At 45.9% G+C, this 24931-nt stretch overlaps 1 protein-coding gene across 1 annotated transcript in view; it reads left to right on the forward strand.

The window, feature by feature from the left end:
* The first annotated feature begins 271 nt into the window (after window positions 1-271).
* The window catches only part of vcanb (versican b), a 30218-nt gene continuing 5558 nt past the window's right edge, over window positions 272-24931 (forward strand). The window contains exons 1-11 of the mRNA XM_069700988.1: window positions 272-466; window positions 2415-2492; window positions 3320-3724; window positions 5778-5952; window positions 6637-6764; window positions 7055-7351; window positions 12791-14131; window positions 17806-17987; window positions 18477-19824; window positions 20707-20820; window positions 20932-21045. Coding sequence (XP_069557089.1) covers window positions 2426-2492; window positions 3320-3724; window positions 5778-5952; window positions 6637-6764; window positions 7055-7351; window positions 12791-14131; window positions 17806-17987; window positions 18477-19824; window positions 20707-20820; window positions 20932-21045 — 4171 coding nt within the window. The 5' untranslated portion in view covers window positions 272-466; window positions 2415-2425. The remainder of the gene's footprint in view (window positions 467-2414; window positions 2493-3319; window positions 3725-5777; window positions 5953-6636; window positions 6765-7054; window positions 7352-12790; window positions 14132-17805; window positions 17988-18476; window positions 19825-20706; window positions 20821-20931; window positions 21046-24931) is intronic.

Raw genomic sequence — 24931 nt, forward strand, 5'->3', positions numbered from 1 at the left:
CAAGTCGACCAAACGTCATGTCAAAGAGATATTACGTCTGCAGAGTGGCCGTCTAATGTCTCTACCACTCAAGCTTTCTCCGTTCCCGAGAAAAGAAAGAGGAAGAGTGGGAGGTGATTCCACTCTTCCTCTTTTTGTCATACCTCCTCCTCCTCCTCCTCCTCTCGGCGCTGCATGGGCCTCCTCCTCCTCCTCCTCCTCTCGGCGCTGCATGTGCGCTCCTCCTCCCCCTCACGTCTGGATAATAGCGGGTGTAAAGTGGATTTGAACTTGCAGCCAGTGGTGAGAACGAGGAGGAGGAGGACGTGTGCGTTTGAGAGGACCCGCAGGAAGAAGAGCGCCAGACGCAGTTTTGCGGACCTGCTGGAGTTCACTTTGGAAAAAGTTTGAAATCTGACGCAGGACATCTGGATCTTTGGACCTTTTTTAAAAAAATATATATATATTTTTTTAAAGCATCTGTAAGGTAGGATATATATATATATATATATATATTAAAATTATATCTCTCTCTCCTGCACAGAACATATCTTTTAAGTTTGGTTTAAATCTCGTGAAATTTAAAGATAATCTTTCCGGATGTATGCGGGATTATTTGCGGACTTTCTACTTGAATGTCTCACCCCACCGGAGGAGCTGCTTCACTGGTGGTCAGGAATGTTCCCACACTGATAAATCACAGTGATTAGAGGGTCATTGATAAAGCAGACGCTCGGGATCAATTAGGTCCGTTTGAGTAGACTGACATCTGATCTGATTATCTGTAGCTTTGCAGCTGGCTGAGAGGGTGCAGAGACAGCTGTGATCAAACATCTGCTCACGCTCTCTCACTTTAGTGCTTAACTAACTAAAACAAACAATCAGGAGCTCGTAAAGAAATTGAATTCAAATTTGAATCCACTTTACAGGACAGTTTTTAAGCCAAAATGTTCATTCTGTCTATAAAATATAGCTACGAGTTACTTAAACTAGGCAAGAAATTGTTTTTATTCATCGTTAAAATGAAAGAAAAACGCCTTTTTAATGTCAGTAGGTGAATAAATTCCTTAAAAACGCTTCAGTAAAAACTCTGTAGTCTTTCTGAACTGGAAATGTGGTCAAAATCAGTTTAACAGTGTGTTTGGGCGCAGAGAAAGTTGGGAAGTACTGTATGGATAATAGCTATAAGTTGATTTATGTGCACAGTGGGTTGCATGCGTTGGTGGAAGAAGCACTGCTACTGATCTACTGCACAGCTGTGATAATTCTGGATTATAGATTAATTGTTTTTCTATTTTTCAAGCAAAAAAAAAAAAAAATATTTGCAGGTTGCAGCTTTTTCACTTCAGTGGTTGAATGTGATTTTGTGCTTTTGCATTGTGCTTCTATACAGCTACTTAACAACTACTTGCCAGCTTCAGATCCGATTAAATGCTCATAAAAAAAAATAAAAATAAAAAAACCTGTTGAAAATAGCTTCATATAGTGATTATTTGGTCAAAATATGGCTAATTGGCAAAAAGATAGCTACTAAATTTTTTTTTTTTTAAACTACAGCACACTAATTCCAGACTTAAACTGTCAAGATTTACTGCTTTTTTTTTTTTTTTTTTTTTAGTTTTTTTAAAAAATCATTTAAAAGCACTGTATCAAGTGGAAGTTCGCTGCTGAGATAGCCGCAGCGAACCTCAGCTAAAACTGAAGTTCAATTTACTTATTCCGTTTCCCGTACTTGTTTGAAGTTGTATGAAAAAACATCTCCATTTTGATGTTGTCCGCTTTTTGTTTACTAAAACAACACGGCATGACAAAGAAGAAGAAGAAAAAAGAACTCGAATAAACTCTGTCCTGCTAAAGCTGGCTAGCCTTACACATCTCACTAGCCCAGGTGCCCTCCCAGTTTCGGACTCGCGAGTTTCACGCGGTTCGGTGGTCGAGCTGCATTTGAATCACATTTAATGTATTAAATGGCAAAATAATGAATTAGTCCACTGAGTCAGCTACGATGAAGAATACAGTAAACTCCTGCTGAAGCCAGTTATCTTAGCAGCAGATCTCACGAGCAGTTTAGCTGCTTTTGGTCCTACTTGATGAATTTAATTGTACATTTTTTTGTTCTATTATTCATTTCAAAGTAAACAGTCATTTTTTTTCTAGGAGAGATAGAAACTTTGCCAAACACAAACACTGATTTCCTACAAGCTTCAGATAACAATGTGGATTTCATCACCCTGGCAGTAACTATGAGTCCATTTGAGTAGGTGTTTAAAAAAAAAAAGAAAAAAAATTAAACACCTTAAAATGTTAAAACAGGAAATTAAAGTTGGTGTTTTCCATCTTTTTTTTCTTCTTTTTTTTTTTATGAGGTATACCGCTGATCTCAGCTTTTTTTTTTCTTCTTCTTCTTTTTTTTCTTTTCCTCTTTTGTCTTACAGATCGGATCGAGATGATTGGCTTCATCCTCGCACACCTGCTCTGCCTGGTGTGTGCGTGTTCGGCTCGCCCTCAACCAGGTGAGTCGAGTCCCGGCAGGAAATGATGTCACCGTCGCCTCGATTCCGAACCCTCCCCCTCCTCCCCCCTCTCTCCCTCCCTCCTCCCTCCCCTCCTCTCGCTCCGTCACTGAAGTGCATGTGATAACACGCGTGTGCCCGGATATTTGCAGGTCCGGCTCTTGACAAAGTGGAAAGCGTTTATTTACTCCGGCACGACACTCGAGCTCTGCGGTTAGACGCTGTTCAGCTTCTTCCATCTTTTTGTTGCAGCTGGAAGCTCCCACGCTGGCTTTGTTAATCGAGGGGGTAGTCGTCACGGTGTTTCCCCGCCGGGGAGGGAAATACTTGCAGAAATATTACGGCTCGGTTGAGCATTGCTTCTTTTTTTTCTTTTTTCTTTTTTGGTTTTATTCAGGATCCAGATTAGTTGGCAGCGCTTTTGTTTTCGTGACGTAACGCGGAGACAAAGAATCCTAGAAACCATCCAAGAAATTGAGTCGACCCTTTTACTTTGAGATCCGAGCACACGGACGACGAATGAAGAGAGACGCTTAAAGATTGAAGGTGTAAGGTGGAGTGCAACTTCATGGTTTGTTCTCTGACTTGGGATTTCGTAAAGGTGTTTTATTTTTCTTTTTTTTCCTCAAGAGAGCGACAGGTTTTTAGAGCTGATCGGAAACCCGTCTGACGTAGTTACAACATGAGGAACGTGACGTGTTACAGAAAACTCCCCTGGGATCCATTTAAAACCGCCTCTTGCAAACTATTTGTTAGTCACGCTACACGTGTGTTTCCGCCAAATTTCTTGCTTATTCAGCAGAATATTTTGTGGGGTTTTTTTTCAGCGTCTCCACAAACGACGATGAAGATGGAGAAGAACTCGCCTTCGGCCGGGTCTCTGGCGGGCCGGGTGGTGCTGCCCTGCCACTTCTCCATGACGCCGGCGTCTCCCGCGCAGATCCCCGCGCTGCCGGCGCCTCTCGGCACCCGGAGCCCGGACGAGCAGCTCCGGATCAAGTGGGCGAAGCTGGACGGGCCCGGCGAGACGGTGGTGCTGGTGGCCCAGGGCGGCGTGGTGAAGGTGGGGCAGGAGTTCCGGGGCCGGGTGTCGGTGCCGAGCCGCCCGCTGTCCGGCGGGGACGCGTCTCTGATGATCGTGAAGCTCAGGGCGAGCGACGCCGGCACGTTCCGCTGCGAAGTGATGCACGGGATGGAGGACACTCAGGACACCGTCAGCCTCAGTGTCACCGGTGAGCAAAACAAACGCACACACAAACGCACACACACGCTCCCGGCTCCACACTTCACAGTCAAATTAACAGTCTTCATCCGAGTCTACAAACCAGATCAGTGACTGCATCCCGGTTGTGTTCAGCTGGCACCGAGACTTCAAAGCTGAAGGTGCCTGCGGAAAACACAAACTCAGGTTTGGGACTGGAAACCTGACAAACCCGCCCACCGATAGCTGTAACCTGATTGCACCACCGGCCTGTCGATCAAACAGACACGCCCCGCCCCCCCAAAACACACCTTTTTGAAGCTTATTTTATAATCATTGACGGGATTATTTTCAGATGGACCGCCGGAACACTAATCTGGACGAGTGAATTTAACGAATGACATAGAGAAAACGTTAAAAAAAAAAAAAAAAAAAATGTATCGACCAAGAATTTCATGAGGGAAGTTGAATGGGAGTCTACGGAGCCGGAGGCTTTTCGGAGCCGACCTCTAGTGGCACTCGGTGGTATTGCAGTTCGAGGTATTTCGGCATCGGCCTCATTTTTCGGAGTCGAAAGCTACGAACACGTTTATATACAGTCTGTGTGTAGAAGACATCGTATATCCTGTAGTTGCATCAAAAAGTGGTGGTTTTAGAGGTGGATGAAGCGAGGCAAATAGTTGTCGCAAAGTTAATAAACCGCTCGGTGTTTTTGTTCCTCTTCGGTGTTGCCGGATGAGACGCACTTTGTCTCTGCATGAAAGTCCGTATGAGATTTCGGAGGTGCTTCGATCAGACTTCCTCCTCGTCCTCCTCCTCCGCCGACGAGCCGAGACACATTAGCACAGATTCCACATTAGCAGTTGAACAGGAGTCTTTGTCGAGCAGCTCGGCACAAAGACGCTCCCTATGAGTGACACACAAACTCTCCATTTAACAGCTCAGACTTCCTATTCACGTCCCGCCGCGGCTCTGCCAGGACGATGAGACACGATCCTCCCGTCCTGGAAAAAAAAAAAAAAAACGGCCGGACAACGGCGGCACGTCGTCTGTAGGGCGACGGCTGAAAGGGCCGACGGGGTTTCGTGTTTCTCCACGTATCCTGCGGAGCGATCCGATCTGTCAGCGGCAAAGTTCTGGCGTGATCGTTTTTGAAATCACTGAGGACGAAACTGAGTCACTGAAACGTAACGTCGGATCGGACAAATGTTCCGCCGTCCTTCGTCACTTCTGGTCGGCGGCTTCTTCGTCCGCAGAACTATGAAAAGTTGTAAATCGGAACGTCTGCTATTTAGATAAAAGGATTTCTGAGAAAACAGCTGTAAATGTCGAGTTTTTATGGAGAAGCGCATTATTTTCTTTCTCTGACACTCGAGTCATTTATTTTGACATTTAAATCACAAATTCCTGACATTTTTCAAAAACTTTATTTGCTATTTTGGAAAATAATTCTGACATTTTAGTCATTTTTTGGGGTAATTTTTTTGGACATTTTATAAATATTTTTCAATTTTTTTTTTTGGTCTGTAAATATACCTTATTGATCCCACAAGGGGAAATTTAAAACATAAAACGTTTTTTTTTACATTATTCAGAAAGGTTTTTAAGATTTAATTATTATAATTTATATTTTTTATTTTAAACTACATTTTTTAAAAATTCTTTTATAAATATTTATAAAAGATTTTTCAAGATTTTATTCTCTATAATAATAATAGTGTTCTCTATATATTAGATTTTTCTGACATGTTTCAGGCATTTTATGAAAAAGTTTTGTTTTTATTTTATTTAAATTTTTCACTTGTTTTATTGATATTTTTGGGACATTTTATTTGTATTTTTAGGAATTTTATTCCCACATATTTTTGGGGGATTTTCAGCCATTTCCCCCACTTTGTTTTTCATATTTCGTTATCATCTGCTGCTCGGCTCACGTTCGGGTTGGAGCAGCACGTCTTCAATATGAATTTAGTCTTCACTAATGATAATGTGATTCAGTAGCTGACACTGACACCTGCTATTTGTTGGCCGTCACCAACAACAGCTGATCGCAGACCTGAAGTGAATCGATGATCTCCCTGCAGGTGTGGTCTTCCACTACAGAGCGAACACCAGCCGCTACACTCTGGACTTCCCCGCAGCGGAGGAGGCGTGTCGCACCGCGGACGCCTCCATCGCCACGCCCGAGCAGCTGGCCGCCGCGTTCGAGGACGGCTTGGACCAATGTGACGCCGGCTGGCTCGCCGACCAGTCGGTCAGGTACGTCCTCGCTAAATCTCCGCCACGTCTATGTTCTTGCAGTTTTTTTTTAATTTTTTTTATACATAACTTTCATTACAAATACATTTATTTCTAGAAAATGCTTCAAATGAGTCGATTTGTGTTGGAAGCAGGTTGAAATATTGTCTGCACTGGCAGATTTTTTTTTTCACTTGTTTAAAGACTATAAGGTTTTTTTTTTTTATCACTGAGGTATTCCCAGAAATTATTTGATTATCTTGAAATGAAAGTGATAAATACGAAATTCTCCAAGACTTTTATTTATTTATTTTGTTTATCTGGTCCTGAAACCTCCGTTTATTGGAGAGCCTTAACTATTATTTAAATCTATTTATTTAGTCTTCTAAGCCATTAACCTGCAATCCTTCGTATCTCCCGAAATATAGTCGACTTTACTTCTAAATCTTCTTCATAGCAAACTAAATTATGTCAGTGATGAAAGCAATAATAAAACCTACAATTAACATACAGATGAACAGGTTTGCAATCAATTAAAAAACTAAGACCGTAAATAAATAAAATTAATGAAAAGTAAAATAAGATTTTAGAGTCTTCCTTGAATGGGTTTTACCAGTTTTAAAATATTTTCACGGTTTTAATTTCCTAGTGTGAAGCACTTTAAAAAGTCCTCCATAAATATGATCATTACTATTTCATTTCCAGATATCCAATCAGAAATCCCCGTCCTGGCTGCGGAGGTGACCTGATGGGCCGAGCGGGAGTGAGATCGTACGGCCTCCGCGACCCCTCGGAGACGTACGACGTGTACTGCTACGTAGATAAACTGCACGGTAAGCACACGAACACATGCGGGGGTGGGTGGGTGGGTGGGGGCGTTTTGAGAATAATGATAGTCGGGGTATCGTTAGCTTAGCTCAGCATAAAGACTGAAAACGGGGGGAAACAGTTAGCCTCGCTTTACAGTTCGAATGTTACACCTACAGACAGCTCAACTTTTTAGTTCCAGCTCGTACGCAGCTGATCAGGTTAACGTCGCATCGATCGGCTGACGCCATAAAATGGCCGCAGCAAGTTTTTCTCGACTTCACACGCCCCCGCCTCCTCCGTCTTCCGTCCTCAGGCGACGTCTTCTACCCTCCGTCCATGAGCGACAAGCTCACCTGGCAGCAGGCGGCGGACGAGTGCGAGAAACACGACGCCGCGTTGGCGTCCACCGGTCAGCTGTTCGCAGCCTGGAGGGCGGGGCTCAACCGCTGCGACTACGGCTGGCTGTCCGACGGCAGCGTCCGCTACCCCATCACCCTCCCCAGGGCCCAGTGCGGCGGAGGCCTGCTGGGCGTCCGCACGCTCTACAAGCACGCCAACCAGACCGGCTACCCGGACCGCGCCGACAGGCACGGAGCTTACTGCTTCAAGGGTAAGACGGTCGCGCCGACGCGACCCGCTTCTCATTTTTTTTAAACCGAAAATCCGCCTTCCGGCTGGCGGAGCGGTTTCTCCAAAGTATGACTTTCGAATCGTACTCTCACCTCAGTTTGTACAGTTTCTTTGATACTTTAAGTAACCGCCCCGAAGCTTCTTCTCCCGCTGTCGGTTGTCAAAAGGCCCACGGATCGCTGCCGGAGTTTAAAGAATTGCTCCGGGCATATTTTCCTTAGTTTCTCACATCTACAGCGTCGTTATGGGTTCGGGGTAACTTTGCACTCTCCGCCTCCGTTGTAGAGATTCAGGAAAACAAAGGGGGTCACGCAGAACGGCGGATATCGGGACAAAATGCTCGAACCTCTCTGCAAGCTTTCCGCAAAACAAAACTAAAGCGATTTTCACACGAACCCGTTTAGTTTTGGAGTCCGACCTCTTCCGAAGTCAGAGACGGTTGTGATGCCGCTCGTTGTTGTGCCCTCAAATGTTCGCGCAAGTTCAAGAAGCTGCGAACGTAAACACGCCGCCTGCATTATGGACGTATAATCAGCCTCTACGGGATTTCACTGAGGTTTTTTTTTTTTTCTTGTTTTTGTGATGGTTGCGATCAAAGATGTTTGATTTTTTTGCAGCGGCTTTCCTTAAAAATGTGAAAAAGAATTGCAGGAATTAGCAAAAATTGCAACTCGAGGAAAAACAAAATCGAGTATGTGATGACTTCTTTTGATAATAGTCGTGATGCACATCACAGAAATATTACTTCTAATCTGTTTTTAATTTATTTTTTGAACTTTTAATTACATACAGCAGATGTAGCCTTCCGGTTTTGCCGTTGGTTCTGTTTTTTTCCTGTTACGTTTTTTTTCTGGTTAGCTAGCAGTAGTTTGTTTTGATAAAAAAAGAAAAAAAAAGCTTATTTTCATTATTTTTAATTACGCAAGTAATGTTTATAAAGGTAACTTTATGCCGTAATACTTTCAGCAGAGCTTCCGTTCACGACAGTTTTTACGGAAAAATCGTGGGAATTTTGAGAAATTTGCATGAAATATCGCAGAAATTGCTCGATTTCGCGTGATTGCAAAATCGCAATTCCCTGGAGGGACTGGATAATCTCCGGCTGCTTTTTAATGAACATGAACGCGATACCGTATTTTCCCAGATGCGGAGGAACTGGAGACAGACTGTTGTTCCACAGGGAAGCGTCTTGGATTGTTTGCGTGCTCTTGAGATGCTTTATTAAATGATAATAACAAAAAATAATAACCTTTCGAAGCACTTTTCAAAACTCTCCTTACAAAACGCTTCACGTCAGGCAGCGTAAAAAAAAACCCAAAACAACCAAACAACTCTCCGTTGGAAGTAAGTGGTTGAGGTCAGGGCTGCACCTCCAGGCCGACCTTCCTTCAAAACCACCGACGGGAGAAAACCGAACCTCGCCACATAAACGCTGAGCTCTGTCGCAGCGCAAACAAACCGCAATCTGCGGCCGCTTAGAAGTGGCGGAGTGTAAAGAAGTGCTAACAGAGAGGGACGAGAAGGAACAAAACCCAAACAGGAGAAGAATAAACTCCCACTGCACTGTTTATGGAGGGGCACGTTTCGGGTTTTTTTTTTTTTTTTTTCCTTTATGAGGGGAAAACCCAACATATGCACTCCAACACAGATAGAGCAGAAACGGGACAGGTCCCTAATGTTTCACAGCTGGACCCTGCCCAAACACCGACAGACAGACAGACGGAGGGAGGAGGAGGAGGTGGAAAAGAGGGGGGCGGAGGGCGGGGGCGGGGGGGCTTCTCCCAAAATAGTCGTTAAAAAAAACACAACGGAGAGAGGTCGGCCCGGTCAGCACCGTCCGCTTCGACCGCCCTGGTACGGTAGCGGCACTTTCTGAAAGCCGCAGTCGTCGGTGGGGCTTCCGCCGAGCGTTTAAGCGAAGGTGGCAGTGAAGCGACGGCATGGGATGACAGACCCCAGCCCAGGCCAGATGGCTGCAGGCTCGCCAGACACATGACATCATCTAGGGGGGGGGGGGGGGGGGGGGGGGGGGGGGGGGGGGGGGGGGGGGGGGGGGGGGGGGGGGGGGGGGGGGGGGGGGGGGGGGGGGGGGGGGGGGGGGGGGGGGGTCGGGGCGGGGCCGAACGCGCAAGCCAAGGGTCTCCTTCGCGGCGCGAAACACCAGACCGGACCGAACCGGACCGGAGCCGACCGCAGCTCAATGCCCGGAGCCTGCAAGGCGATAAAACACCTTCAGAGTGTGCAGAGGAGGAAGGAGAAAGTAAAAAAGGTCTCACCAAAACCAGCTAAAAAACCGTGGTACAAGTATTCATGCCTTAGAAGTTTGAAGAAACTTAGAAGTCTGTGAATTGCACTTAGAAAAGTGTCAACACGCAGGCGGTTTTTGTCCTCTGGGTTTTAAAAGACGCAGTAACGGACAGGTGACTGAGACAAACTCACAGAGAGGGAAGAAGAGGGGAGGGAAACAGCAGGGAGGGAAGGACAATGAGGGACAGGTGAAACTAATCAAGGGGCGGGGCCAACAATCATACAAAGGACAGGAAGTGAAACAAGACAAGACATACGAGGTGAGACATTTAAAAAAAAAAAAAATCAAACAGGAAACACAAAACCCAGACTGACCTGAAGACTACGAAGCAGAAAAAGAAGTCCGAACCAGAACAGAGCCTCAGAAGGTCCCAGTGGAACTCGGTGTTGACAGTCTGACCCTGGGGGGGACGAATTCACGGTGACACAACCACCGCCGACTTCAAAGAAAACCCACCCGGTGTCTCCCGACCCGACGCGTCTCCTTCGGACTTGGGACGGTGAAGCTCCGCCTCCTCTTGAAACGTTGAACGTCTCTCGGAACACCTCGCCCGGCTCGTCGCTTCATCGCCGCCGTAGACTTTCTGAAAGCGTTTCCGTTGACCGTTTCCAGAAGTTTGACCCCAAAATCTTGATGTTCCTCTGCTCCGGTTTTTAGGTGCGCGGTGAAATCACAAAACGTTCACGTACCGGCGGTCACGTTGACGTGGGGAACTCCGGAGCTGACGTCGATCGAGAGCCGACAGTCGGAACACGTCCTCGTGGAGGTCGTCGCTTCCTCCTGGTCCGCGTGCGTCTCCGTGCCGCGCTCGGTTCGTACGCAATTAACGCGGTCGAACGCGACGTATCGAATGAATTCTCTTCAGAACAATTGGTCGATCGATCACATATTGTTTTCAGCAGCGTAATGGAGAATAATTGTCCAGAATTGAGGGGTTTTAATTTGAAATAATAACACGCACTTCGAGTGGTACTGCGCGGGGTAACGTCTTTTTTTGTTTTAAGGTTCCCATTGTGCAGAACTGGGGAACATAAGAATGACTCCGGAGGCAGAGTGGAAAGTTAGAAAGCAGAAAAGAGAAAAGTGGAGCTCCACCTAACTTCCCCCAGCCAGCCAGCCAGCCAGCCCTCCCTCCCTCCCCCACATCCCTCCCCTCCTTCCCCTCCCGTCCCCTCCATACATGGCCCCCCGACAGGGCGAGATGGAGGGGAGTCAATTACGTCCCGTTTATTAAAGCATCATGTCAGTGACGTTCAAAAGCCGCCTGCTTATTCCCGAGACGCTAACTATACGAACTCAGCACTCAGGACGTACACAAAGGAGGGCATTGTATGTGTGTTTAGGAGCCCTGTTTCCTGTCTTTTTCCTCATATGGTGTGTGTGTTCCATCATAACGAGATTATAAATCTTCGCTCGCATCGCAGGCTTGTGTTTTTCTTTAAAGAGGCCTTTACAGCAAAACTCTCACGGTCCGCGCGGAGCTGTAAATAATGCGTTTACAGAAAAAAAAATTAATAATAAATGACAAAAAAATAAAAAGACAAAAAGACAGATTGAACAAGAGAAGCCAGTTTACCGTGAAAGTGACCGCAAGCTCAAACAAAAGAAACCGGCAAACGGCGCTCGCTGGTCGAAGCCTCTCTGCTCCGATTTACGGTAATTTCCCTAAAGATGAAGGCTTTTTTTTTTTTTTTTTTAAACCTTTATTTTTCTGACAGGCCCGAGGCCGTTTCATTCCTGACAGATGACTTCATGTGTCCGAAATCGAAGCTGCTACATGTCCTTTTATAGCGTGCTGTAAGCTAACGGCGCGATTAGCACGTTCCAGACAGCAGTTTTCTTTTCAGTGACTCATGACAACACTGATTTCACTCTGTAAATATTGTTTCTTGAACATAACTGTTTCTCACTTGAACGGACTGGTTTTTTTTGGTGTGTTTTTTTAAAGATCAGACTCCTATTTTTCACCCATTGATGACAAAGTAGGTTTTATTTACAAAGCTGCAGAGCATTTTCCAAAGATTTTGTAGGCAGCGGCAATTATTATTATTAACGTGATGTTACATAATGTAGTTTTTGGCAGAAACAATTTATAAAAGCCTCACTGGTGTTGCATTTGTATCCAGTTAGACATCTGATCTGTGAGCCAGGAGCTCTTCTATGTACGTGCTATGATGGAACTGGAGGTCAGATGGGTTCATTCAAATTTCAGTCATTTAAGCGTTTATGAAATTTGTTATGGGATGAATGCTAAAAAAAAAATATTCTGTGATGCTAAACTATGGTGATCCTCCTTTGTGTCTAGCGCCATCTTCAGGTCAGAATTCCCATCAGCCTTGTACAGCCCAGCCGTACTTTTGGTTTACTGCTAATTAGCAAACGTTAACATGCTAAAAATCAAGCTAAACAAAGATGGTTAACACAGAAAACATTAAACCTAGTAAACATTAAGAAGACGTTACCATTGTTATTGTAAACATGTTGGCATGCTTATGTCTCCCCTTCGCCCCATAAAGTCTGAACTTTTGCACTGAGGACCCGTGATTGCACTACATTGTACTTATATATACTGCAGTTAAGCGACACTGCGGTTGTTGTCTGTTTTATCGTTTTTTTAAAATTTTTTATTGTTACATATTAATGCTTTTCTTGTTCTATCTTTTTATTTTGCACACCGTGGTACTGTCAAAAACAATATTTCGATCTCTCTGTATGTCTGTATGTCATATGGTGGATTGAAGTTGAAGCCGAAGCTAAAGCTGAAGTTGAAGCCAAAGTTGGTCTGACGTCGCAGTATTTTACTGTTGTTTTAATTGGTGCATCATAAAGAAAAGTAACATGAACCTACACAGGCGGATGCACAGCGCACACATACTCTGCTTGCCCCATGTTTTGCAGCCTTGACAAAACCGGTAAAATCAAAGGTAGTTTAGAACCATCAGGAGCTGTTCAACGAGCATCAGCATGCGGAAAAAACACAACATGAATTTGGTCATTTCTCACATTAACAAGCCTGTTGTTTGGCAGCAATGCTCAGCCACCAAACTCTCTGTAGAAGACCCTTAAAAAAAAAAAAAAAACTCCTCTCCTCATCTGTTTTCTCTCTTGCAGCGAAACTGCCAGAGCCGACGACTACGAGTTCGCAGACGAGTCCAGCTGTGTACAGCTCAACGTACGCTCCCCACGCAGCAGCATCCTCACAACCTGAAAGAGCTGAGATTCAAACAAGAGAACCAGATCCTGTCGTATATTCACCAACGGCGAGCCCGCACACTGACTTCACCTCCCCTCACAGCGCTGCCTCGGCGACCCCCACGAACGCCATAGACTACTTCGACGTCCAAGACTTCGATCACCTAGACAGGTTAGAGGCCCGACCAGGAAGAGGAGACACCTTGATCCCCTTACAGCTGCCTGCGCTACCCACCAGCCGCACGCAGTACGAACACCTCGACATCGCCCACGGGGGGGAGGAGGGAGACCAGGCGGGGTCGGGCCGGGGAGAGAGCAGCAGCAGCGGGGAGGGAGGCAGCAGCGATGACAGCTTCAGCGGGGCCGGCGTGGGAGCGGCGGCGGCGGTGGCGGCGGCGACGACCCTGGAAGCCACATCGAGACCGAGCTGGTTTCCGGACATGACCACGGGAATGGAGACCTCGTCGCCGGAAGCCACGGTGATCACTCCAGATGGTGCGACTCCAGAGATCCCTCCGGACATGACCGCGGGAATGGAGACCTCGTCGCCAGAGGCCACGGTGATCACTCCAGATGGTGCGACTCCAGAGATCCCTCCAGACATGACCGCGGGAATGGAGACCTCGTCGCCAGAGGCCACGGTGATCACTCCGGATGGTGCGACTCCAGAGATCCCTCCGGACATGACCGCGGGAATGGAGACCTCGTCGCCGGAAGCCACGGTCATCACTCCGGATGGTGCGACTCCAGAGATCCCTCCGGACATGACCGCGGGAATGGAGACCTCGTCGCCGGAAGCCACGGTCATCACTCCGGATGGTGCTACTCCAGAGATCCCTCCGGACATGACCGCGGGAATGGCGACCTCGTCGCCGGAAGCCAAGGTGATCACTCCGGATGGTGCTACTCCAGAGATCCCTCCGGACATGACCGTGGCAATGGAGACCTCGTCGCCGGAAGCCACGGTGATCACTCCGGATGGTGCTACTCCAGAGAGCCCTACGGACATGACCGCGGCAATGGAGACCTCGTCGCCGGAAGCCACGGTGATCACTCCGGATGGTGCTACTCCACAGATCCCTCCTGCCTGGACCACAGAGGCGGATCAACAACCGGCGCTGGTTTTCAAAGATGTCACACCCGGGACGACACCTGGGTTCGAACTCGAGGAATCTCTGGGTGTTTCTGGAGGCGGAGAATCGACGGTCAAACCGCCTTTCCACGTCATCATCGTCAATGTGCACAGCCAGAATCAGTCAGGTGAGTCGAGGTGGGGATATTTGCTCTCCGACTTTTGGGTCAGTGATGAGTATGATTTGGTTGCGACGACTTATGGGACCAATTAAGACCGGTTCTGTTGCAGTCTAGGCCAGTTGGTGTTGACAGTCGGCAGGTAACTACTACTAAATGCACGTAGCACTCATTTTGGCTGCATAAAATTTGGTGGAGTTGCTTTTGAGATTTTCTAGAACAAGTTCAGTAGCATCATTTTCTCCTGACTCATTGTTCAGGTGATCTGCAGGTCTTCAAAAGTCTTAAAAAGCAATTCAGTTTTGGTTCCCTCAAAAAAACAAAGCACCTTAGAAGGTTTTGAATAGTCTTACATTTCATATACAAAGTTCTTGAATATTTTTTTATGGTCTGCTATAAACAGAAACATCATTTATGATATTTTTTTGTATAAAGTGTATTATCGCTGCTTATTTTCTGCCCCTTATGTAAGTCATGTGAACGGATTAATGATGTTACTATTAATTATTGTGAAATACAGCTGGGACTTAAATGGGATAGGAATGTCAGTAAATTCTTGGACTGCTTTTTAAATAACTGTAGGCCTTATTATTCCTGTAAATGTTAGTTTATCCTTTGATCAGTATGATTGTGAAAGAAGTCTACATGGCAATTATTCCCACTGACTCCACCAAGTGGTATGTGAGAGCCGTTCTTGCAAGGCTTACCAATGAACTTTTTTTGGGGGGGAATACATTTTTTTTTAGAAATGAAATTTGCCCGTGCTTAATGTGCGTTTAGGCAGCTGGGCAAATTCTCATCGGAGAAAGTACCACTTCCGAGTTGAGAGCGTTCACAAGCAGGAAACATGGCCGCCGCCAAAGAAAAAACCCGCTACGGCTCTGCTGTCGGAATACAAAAAAAAAAAGTGACAAACAACCTCGTCATCGTCCGTATAAACCAACACCAGGACCGAATGGAGCTCAGGAGGTCGATATTATTCAAACGCGCACATTTCTACACGTTTTGATGTGCTGCCGTGTTTAACACAAGCTAGCAAAAAAAAAGGGCAGGCTGGGCTGACCGAGGCTAGTTTTCTCACCTCGGCGCGAGTTCATCTCTTCCTTTGACCACAAACGTTACCATGTCGAGTGACGTCAGACCTTCCCGCTCTCCCGATGGGAACAAGGAACCTTCCCTCTTTTTGAGGTGCTCGCGACTCCACCGTTAGGATGGCGTCTCGTCTGACGCAGCGCTAACCTCAGCTTGACAAAATCGGAAATTGGCGGCACGCGCGGCGGGAAGCGGTTCTTGGTAAATGTGGTTTGGTACGCGTCATGTGGTTTTTGTAAAGAAGAGTTTTAAATTTGAAACCCTGCAGAAACTGCGATTGTTGATTCGCTGGAAGTTTGCTCGCTGTTGGGTTTTTTTTTTTTAAAGTACACTCTTTCCCTGTGATGCAGACGGGGAGACTTTGTTAGATTTCAAAATTCTCCCCAAAAGATCCATAAAACCCAAGCGTGTGTTCATTCATGACCGTGTTAATGCCACCAAAACAAAGAGTGTCTGTCTTCCTGGCGTGGTTTAAAGTGATATTCCACATTAACCAGCAGCCCCGCTGGCAGGTCAAACCCCGGTATGGATGTCGGTGTTTGTAAAGACGGACCTCCAGAGAGTTTCACGCCAGTCTTCTGTCAGACATCATCTCCGACCTCGTCTGAACTGCAGCTCATATTAATAACTAAAACCCGGGTTTAGATATTAGGGTGTAATGTACCCTCCTGCGTGTGTTTCCCCCCCACCCCCCCAATGCTTTGGTGCTTTGGGGGTTCAACAGTTGGGTCTTTCAGCGGCAACATTCATCATTTTTGGGAATGACCACATGTTTGTTGTATTACGCTGTCAGGGTCTCTACAGTAATCTACCGCAGTTGATTTAGTGTTGTTTGTTGTCTCAGTAGGGATCAGATAGTGGTTCGTTACCTTTTTTTTGTGTTTGTGTGCCGACATATTCTCACACACGCATACAAACACACTCTGTTTGCAGAGCCAGATGTGGAAATTTTGAAGTCAGTCATCTCCGTTGGGCCAATTCTTTTGTCACTAAACATACTGTAAACACATCACAGCGTCTCCGCCGGGAGAGCAGCGGAGCCTCGCGAAGAGGGGGCTATATCAAAGAAAACATCCATCTCCCTTCACCTTCGTCTTTTTCTCAAAGACACAGCGGCAAGCCGATGGATTTATTGGTCCCTGTTGTCTTTAGCAAACATGTCTGTGGAGCTTTGCGTGCAACTTTCACACATAAATCTCTGCGGAGAGAGTCAACAACCGACCACAAGCAGTTGAGCTTCATTGTCTTTTTCTCAAACAGTCTAATCTTGTCTTTTCCCACATTCATTTCGACTAGTTGTTTTTACCACCAAGGATGGGTTAAATTGACCAGACTTACCAAGTGCAGGCTCGGGGGGGGGGGAGTTGTTATTAGCATTTCTTGTTGAGAAGTCCAAAAACTCCCACCAGGGACTTCCTGATGGGGTTATTTTCTCTTGATTCCTAAGTATCTTCTGATTGTAGTTGGAGTATTAGACGATGGGCCCCTGGAGAACCCCCACCCTCCTCCTTCCCCACCCCGTCTGGAGGAATTAGGAGAATAAAAGCATCGAGCGTCACGATGAAAAATCTCTGCGGTGCCAAGTTAATTAGTCGGATTCATTCAGTCAACGCGTCTTTCTGTTTTCTAAACTCAGGTTTATGTCGTATTTTCGCTCCAGTTTCCCACGACGCAGCCTCCATGTGTACCATAAAGTCTTAATGAAGAGGCACAAGCATGCATTGTTCGAGAGCGGCCTCTGGCACCGACTGGCATTAATCATAAGCAGCACAGACCTCCGACTGTTAACCATCCAGATATGCTGTTTGGCTCGTTTTAATCAATATCAGAAATGAAATTTTATTTTTACTTTAAGGAGCAAAAACTTGACGCAAAAGTACGGGAAAGTACCAGCCCTGCTTTCAAATTCCTACTTAAGTAAAGGTTGGGAAATATTAAAAATTTTACTAAAAGAATTTTTACTGTCGTAGCTGCTTGAGATGGTGCTAGTTCATAGGTTTCCGACCTGGGGGTCGGGCCCCTTTAAAGGGTCAAAAAAATAAATCACAGATGGTGAAATAATTAAAGAAAAAAGAAAAAGCAAAGTTCAAATTGGAACATTTTTCTTTGTATATTTCTTTCATCTTTGGCTGTTTGGGCCTTGCACAATATTTTAAATGAAACCATGTGAGGAGTTTAGAGGGGAAATCTTTTCTTTGGTAAAACTATAAACAATTCATTAACATCCGAAATATGACAATGAGCTGTATTTACCAAGCCAAACTGGTTGGCAAACTTTGCTTTAATCTTTTAAAAATACCGAAAATGTTATAGACTCATTAAGCTGGAGAGAAACGACAGCTGTTACATAAATGTACTGCAGTAAAAAGTACAATATTCACCTCTGAAATGAAAAATAAAATAAGGGCTATTTGCGATTGGATGGAAACAACAATTTTGGTCCTACAATCCCGACACCGTCCCCGTGTTGACGCAGTTCTTTAAGGAAGGAATACAATCATTGCTGTTGCTTTATTGTTCTTATCTCTTTTTTTTTTCTTTTCTTACGTGACTTTTAAACTCGATTTCTTATGTTTCCCGTCTGTCTTTAGTCGAGCGCCTCCTGGACATCTTGAACCGGCCCATGAATATCTCCAATCCCTTCATCCCCAACTTCACCGACCTCTCCAAGGGGACTGGCGAAGGTCTGCTCGGCAGCGGGGACTCCGACTCCCTCGAGCCTTCCCCCATCAACATGCCTCCAGCCATCAGCTTCGTCAATGGAAAACACGAGGTACCGTCGATACGCTGGAGTGTTTAACTAACAGATAGCTTCAGTTTGTCAATTTGGGATGAATGAAATTATGTCGGCACTAATTACATGAAGTGAACCTGGGGTATTTGAGGCACCTGGAAGTTTCGGGTCCTGCTTTGACCAGTTGGTATTCATCGCCAGCCTTTGTTGGTGTTCATGTTTTCAGGGTTTGTTCCGGCTTTTGTTGCTTCTCGTCTGATTTTAGCGGAACTGTAGTTAAATTTAGTCCATAAATCTGCACCTGTTTCCTTCCAACAACTGGTACTGCTAGATAAGCTTTACTAGCACAGACGTAATGTTATTGAAATTCAAGCTGCTGCAATATTTTTTTTTTTTTCGTGGGTCAGTTTGTTGTGAAAACGAAATTGTCATTGAATATTTTTTTGCTGATAAAATGAGCATTGATAGGAAAAATGGCCCAAAAAATAACAATAAAAACATGTTGATTCTTCTGTAATTTCCGTCCAGGTGACGTTTGAGCCTAAGCAGCCAGAGGAGGCCAGAGGGGATCAGTTTGAGACGGCCACACCTGTCCGGGTGGAGGAGAAAGTGGAGGTGGAGGAGGAGAGGGAGGAGACCGCAAGCGTGACTTTGTTTGACTACGGTGTCATAGAAATCCACACAGAGGAGACGCCCACAGAGGAAACTCACCCTGCAGACAGCAACCTGGGTGACATCGAATTGGGCCCTGATTATTTTACGAGGTTACTTAGACCCAAAATTCCAGAACCAGATGAAACGACGACCACCACTCCATACACGCCGTCTGTCTCGTCAGCAGCCGCAGGCACCGCACCATCAGGTGCAGTCCTCCCTGGTGTTTCCCGGCCTGCCCCCGAGGACACGGACGGTCCCGCAACCCGCCCCGCGGATGACGAGTTAGGTGCGACGCAGGAGGGCTCTGCGGACGGTGCTCTATCCACTACGGCTCCAGGCCGCGAGTCCGATGTGATGACCGACGAGACGGAAGTCGGATGGACGGAGCTTCCCACTTTTACCCCCGACACAGAACCGACAGAAACCACCACACGGGCCCAGACGGAGGACTTGGAAGGGTCTGCCTCTGGAGAGGACGAGGCCTCGGGGCAAGACGCCGATCCGCCGGAGACGCCCGTGCTTACCAGCACGCTACCACCGGTTTACTCCACCCTTCGCACCGAGCGGCCTCAACTTGCAGCGGATATCCAAGTCACAGAAGGGCCTGTAGTTTCACCAGCCGTTGAACCAGTCTCGGGTGCAGAGCAGCTGTCCGGGGAGGAGGAGGCGTCCGGGCAACAGGGTGGTCTGTCCGACCTTCCCGCAGAGGTCACCGTTACTGTTTTACCAGCTGCGGCAGCTGTGACTTTCGGAGACCAAACCACGCTCACCACAGACACGAGGGACAGGACCTCCGAAATAATCAGCACGGTCGAACCTTCAACGCACCCCTCCCTCGCTGCCACAGACGATAAGAAACGCCCAGGTGTGACCACCGAGCCTCCACTGATGACCTCCGACGACACCGAGCTTTACAGAGGCCACACTGAGACGTCCACCAGGAGCGCCACGCAGAGCGTCGGCATGACCACGCTCTCCACTCCTTCGCCCTTTTATACTTTTGACCAAAGCACCCACTCCGTCCCCCAGTGGGCTCTGATCCCCGACCCGGCCGCCACCCCTCTACCAGAGGAAGACTTTGTGGACTACAACAAAGAGATCCTCCCCTCGCTGCTGGAGGGCCGTCCTCAGAAACCCGAAGAGGCCGGGGCGACGGAGCAACCGGAAACCGGCACTGACTCGGCTTATTCTGTGGAGGCCAGCACCGTGAACATCAGAGGTACGTGAACGCTTTTGTCGCTGGGCGATTTCTGATCTCGGCATCACTTGAAAAAGCTCAATACAGAGCTGCTAACTTTTTCTAATTTAATGTGTAACCCCGCAAAATACCACAGTTTGGCCCTGAGCCTTTCCTTGGCTAAGGAACCAGCGATCGGTTCCTCAAGCTAGTTAGCTAGCATTCTTAAGTCAGAGAAAACCAAAAACTGTTTTTTCTTGGCTAGTTTGCCTGTGTACTTGGCTTTGTAAAAAAAAATTAATCAAGCCAACTCTCCAAACTCTGTAAATAGCACGACTTTTATGGTACCGACCAAATTCGTACGGTACCATTTACTATCGAAAAAAGCCTCGACCTTCGGTGCCAAGTTTTGATACCTGGGCTACATCCACGCGGACATTTTTTTGCTTTTAAATGCTGCCTTCATACAGAAGTAAATGTTACACTAGAACACCAGATAGCATGTAAGGCGTTTAGAGAACATCTGTAAATTGTAGAGTCTGGTAATAACTTGCATGTGATGCGTTTACAATCTGTTAATTGTAGCTACAGAGAAAAATAAAAAATAAAAAAAAAATAAGGTTACACTCTCCCCCTCAAAACTGCAGGAAAACCAAAAAAATGTGTACAGTAATGTGTGATTTTCTTTTTCTGAAAATGGCTTCCATTAAATATAAAAAGTATCCTCCAGGAAGCCGTCTCAAAAGTACCCAGCCCTAACAGGGTTTCCTCTGATGGCGAACACCGACAGGCCTGCGGCGCCAAGCCGTGGCCGTAAACGTAAAGACCCAGACGGAGCTGCGGGACATCACAGCTCCGCCGACGACGCAGTCACCGGTGTTGATTTGAATGTTTTTTTTCCCGTTCTCGTCGTGTCGTGTGCAGATCTGCTGCCCTGCTCAGCCGCCGCGTGTCTGAATGGAGGCTCCTGCCACAAAAGAGGAGCTCAGAGCATCTGCGTCTGTGCGTCCGGATACACCGGACAGCACTGCGAAACAGGTACAGAAGCGCGCGGGGTCCCCCGTCCGGCCGACCGGACCGACCGGCCGACCTCGTACTGACAGACGGACGACGGGTAATAACGCCGGCTTTTGTGTTGCGTGTCCGCAGATGTCGATGAGTGCCAGTCGAACCCGTGTCTGAACGGAGCCACCTGTCTGGACGGGGTGAACTCCTTCACCTGTCTCTGCCTGCCCAGCTACGTGGGAGAGCTCTGCGAACAAGGTCAGTCACTATAGGCAGCCCTGTCATTCAAAAAATATACAAAACGAAGCAGAACGTTTGCAGTTTATTACAACTTGGGTCTTATTTTCATGTAGTTTTGACCTTTTTTTTTTTTTTTTTTCCCCCTCTTGTAAGTGTGACGACTGAAGCAACTGCTTCGGAACTTTAAAGTAACATCTTAAATCAGTGAGAGTTGACGTTTAATTCGTTCAGATTCAAATTCGAATACAACACGTGTATCTTGATTCTAAAATATGTCGTAGAATTTATGTGACTTATCGGTTTTTAAACATCGAAACTTCGTGTTCATTCAATTGGCAAATTTGCTTTTAAGTCCATGTAAACTTTTCCACCTACAGTCAAACTTTAACAGATAAAGTTACACTGATAACAAGCTGTCTTCTTCTAGGTGAACAGATAAGAAACACACCAAGGAAGGGTATTAATAAACCGTATGTACGTATTAATAAATCAGGAGATAATAGACTGCGCTGATTGGCAAACTCAGCAGCAGCACCTGTGAAATAGGTAGCCAGCATGGCGTACGTGTTGACAATTCAGGATTTAATATTTTGCGGGCATTTTCCTCATAGTTTTGTTGACTCCGTGGGCAGCACGGACCCGTGGTTTATTAATCTGTTCTCTCAGTTTATTAATTCATACATATGAATTTTTATGTGACTACGATGCTTGGGGGGGACTCCGTACAGCTAAACCCCAAACTGGTAAAGTCCTTCTCGACAGAGAAATCATTATGAGACAGGAGTCTGTGGTCAAACGCTTTTGAATTATCTGCAGACTTTTGTTTACCTGTTAGCTGACTACTTGTTAGCCGAGCCTGTTAGCTTTGAGAGTTAACGAGGCCGCTTAGGTTAGGTTAGGTAGTTACTTTATTAATCCCCGAGGGGAAATTTTTTCGCTACAGCAGCATACAGAAGCAATAAGATAATAAGATAATAATAGAAAAGCAATAAAATAGCAGTAAAAAATATAAAATGCACAGTATAAACAGTACAGTATATATCTATATATATTATATACAAACAACCAAGAAACACAGTCAACAGTGTTATTGTTATAGTTGGTATTGTTAGTGTTATGCTTAGTGCTGGCATGCTCCTGGCTGGCTGGTTCATTAGAAGTTCGCTTTCCAGCTACCGTATTTAACCAGCGACACGTCGCAAGATGTACGCTAAAGACTTCCACATTTGACTTCTCATGTGGATTGGTGTTGTATTTATCTGTTAAGTATCACTTGCTGGTTTCCACCATTTTCCGTGAGCAAGGAAAAGCTCAAAGTAAACAGTTATCCCCCTTTATCCCTTTCTAAAGTTTTAGGTTTCAGAGGGGGATCAAATATTGGCCGGTGATAATTTAAGTTCATGATCCTTGACAGGATTTTCAGCACATCGTAGCTCAAACCTGAATCAGAAATTAGGTAACTTGATGAATATTGACTTGTGACTGTTTTACTGTTCGATTTTATTTTCCCGCAATGCTGCAGGTTTTGTCGTTTCTTCCCAACCTGTCCGTCTGCTTTTATTTCTCGACCTCGCGGAATTCCTCTTAAGTTTTATTGTTATTGTGAACAGGACTGTTGACAGGAACTACGAAAATAAGAGCCAAGTTGCAATAAGCTGCAATAATCCTTTAAATATTTATAAACGATGTCAACAGATGTTGTAGCTCCTCGCGTGCACAATGATATACACACACGGGCGCAGGTAAATAAAGTGTCGGAACTGGGCTTGTGGTCCTCGGCTGTCCTCCATCACCGGGCGTCGGCTCCTCAGCAGATTAGTTCCAGCCTCTCCAATAGTTCTGCCATTACTCAGCAGCTTATCGAGGTTCAGGCACACAAGAGGATTCATATTTTCCAGGACAACGCACCAGTTTTCAGTGACGAGACTTAAGATGGCTCTTAAAAAAAAAAAAGTAAGATTAAGTTTCAAAGCTGACATGAAAAAGCCAAATTCTCTTTTTTTACATAGAGTAGTTATGACATCAGACTACAAGCAGCTCCATTAACGACTGCAGCGCAGTTCCTTTTATGAACAAATTTTACGAGCAGTATATCTTTAAACTCAATTGTGAAAACTTTGTTGCTATTTTTCTTCAGTGCGTTTAAACGCAGTTTTCGTCCAACTTTCTGCCTGCAATCATTTCCTAAACTTGTGATCGGATAATTATGTTTGGAAAGCATTAAACACATGTCTTTAATTGTGCACAACATGGGAATGAAACGGATATTTTTGCTGCTGCTATTTCAATTTGAGAACCACAACAAAACACGACAGCAAGACGAAGATAGAGACTGACTTTAGCTTTTATTTCATGCAATTTATATGCAAAAAGTGTGTAAATAAACAGCTAGATGGATAGATAACACACAGACGGGGTTTCCCCGACCGTCCCACGCTATCCTGTCTCCAAGGTTACATCACGTAGCTCGTCTGTGACTGAGGATGCACACTCCTATTTGCTTGCATCCGTACATGTCGATCTGATTTAAAGGCAGCCTTATTAAAAAAGGACTGTATGGGGCCTGCAGTCTGATTGTCAAATAGACCTATATTTTACACATTATTTGGAAATAATAAACAATTCGCGCAACATTAATTTGCTCACTAATGACTTGACTTGCAAAAAGACGATTTGAGACGCAGCAAAGAAACGGAAAAGCTGTGATTTATTTAATTTCCCAGCTGCTCTGCTTCTCTTTCCGTTGTCAGTTCTTGGTAGAAGGTGGAGGGCTGGGATAGAAAGTTGATCCTCAGGGTGTAACCGCCGTGCACATGCATGTGAAGGATGTGTGCAGCGTGCACGACGTCATGTAGAAACTTAGATGTAAATTATGGGCTGTTCGCTGCGCAGTTTTCCTTCCTGATACATGCAGAAGTTTGCAGACAGTGAAGCAGAGACACAGCTGTCCTCTTGCAGCTTTCTGCCAGTGGAAAGAAGACGAAGGAGGGGGAAAAAAAAAAAAAAAAACGGAGAAAAAAAAAACTCAACAGATAATTGCTCTATTATTTTGCAAGAAAGCTTTTGCAGCTGTGTGGCATCGAATCAGTTCGGCTAAATACTGCCTCCGACCCATTCAGGCTCCCTCCTTCATCTCCCCGGATGAGGCTGGGGTGGGGGGAGGGAGAGGTGGGGGGAGGGGGCGTCCGAACGGTACTCCGGTAATTTCAAACTGCCGGGAGGAGAGTCGTCGCATTTACAGCGCCGCGTTTATTAGAGACCTCACCTGACCCTCCAGGTGGCTCCCCACAGCGGAGTCATTAAGACGAGGCGGCCCGAATATGCCCGACAGCAAACTTTCCATCACGGCTTTATTGGCAAACACTTTATTGTGGAGGCACTGATACAAAACAGCCATTGTTTGTTGAGCCTGACAAAGCAGAGCTGATTAAGGGACTTCAAGTCATTGTATATCAAACTAAATGTGTGTGTGGTACATTAAATGTGTGTGTGTGTGTGTGTGTGTGTGTGTGTGTGTGTGTTTGTTTGTTTGACCTGCAAACAACTGGATGTTTGTGCGTGTTAATGAAGTCCAACTGTGTGTGTGTTACTGAGCTCATTCAGCGAGGGGCTTTTATTCCCCAGCTGGACCTCAACTCGGTCCTCGACTCCCTCTGGCCAGAACAGCGGAGTCCGAGGAGAAGTAAACAAATCAAAGCTGTTGTGTAGCCGCCGTGGGTTCGTTGTTACGACAGCATTGCGTCCAAATCAACCAGCTTTGGACAGCTTCGTGTGTATCATCCAGTTAAAGGCATAAAAAAAAAAAAAAAACGTGTTCCAGACTGTCAGAGGAGTGACGGCCAACCAGAGGTGCATGCAGGGGTAGGTGGAAAATTTGTGGAGCCGCACGACTCCACAGAAGAAA

Source organism: Brachyistius frenatus, unplaced genomic scaffold (assembly GCF_029030835.1).
Source record: "Brachyistius frenatus isolate BFR_SWC_R1_liver_20210118 unplaced genomic scaffold, ASM2903083v1 Contig_35, whole genome shotgun sequence".
NCBI classification, from domain to species: domain Eukaryota; kingdom Metazoa; phylum Chordata; class Actinopteri; family Embiotocidae; genus Brachyistius; species Brachyistius frenatus.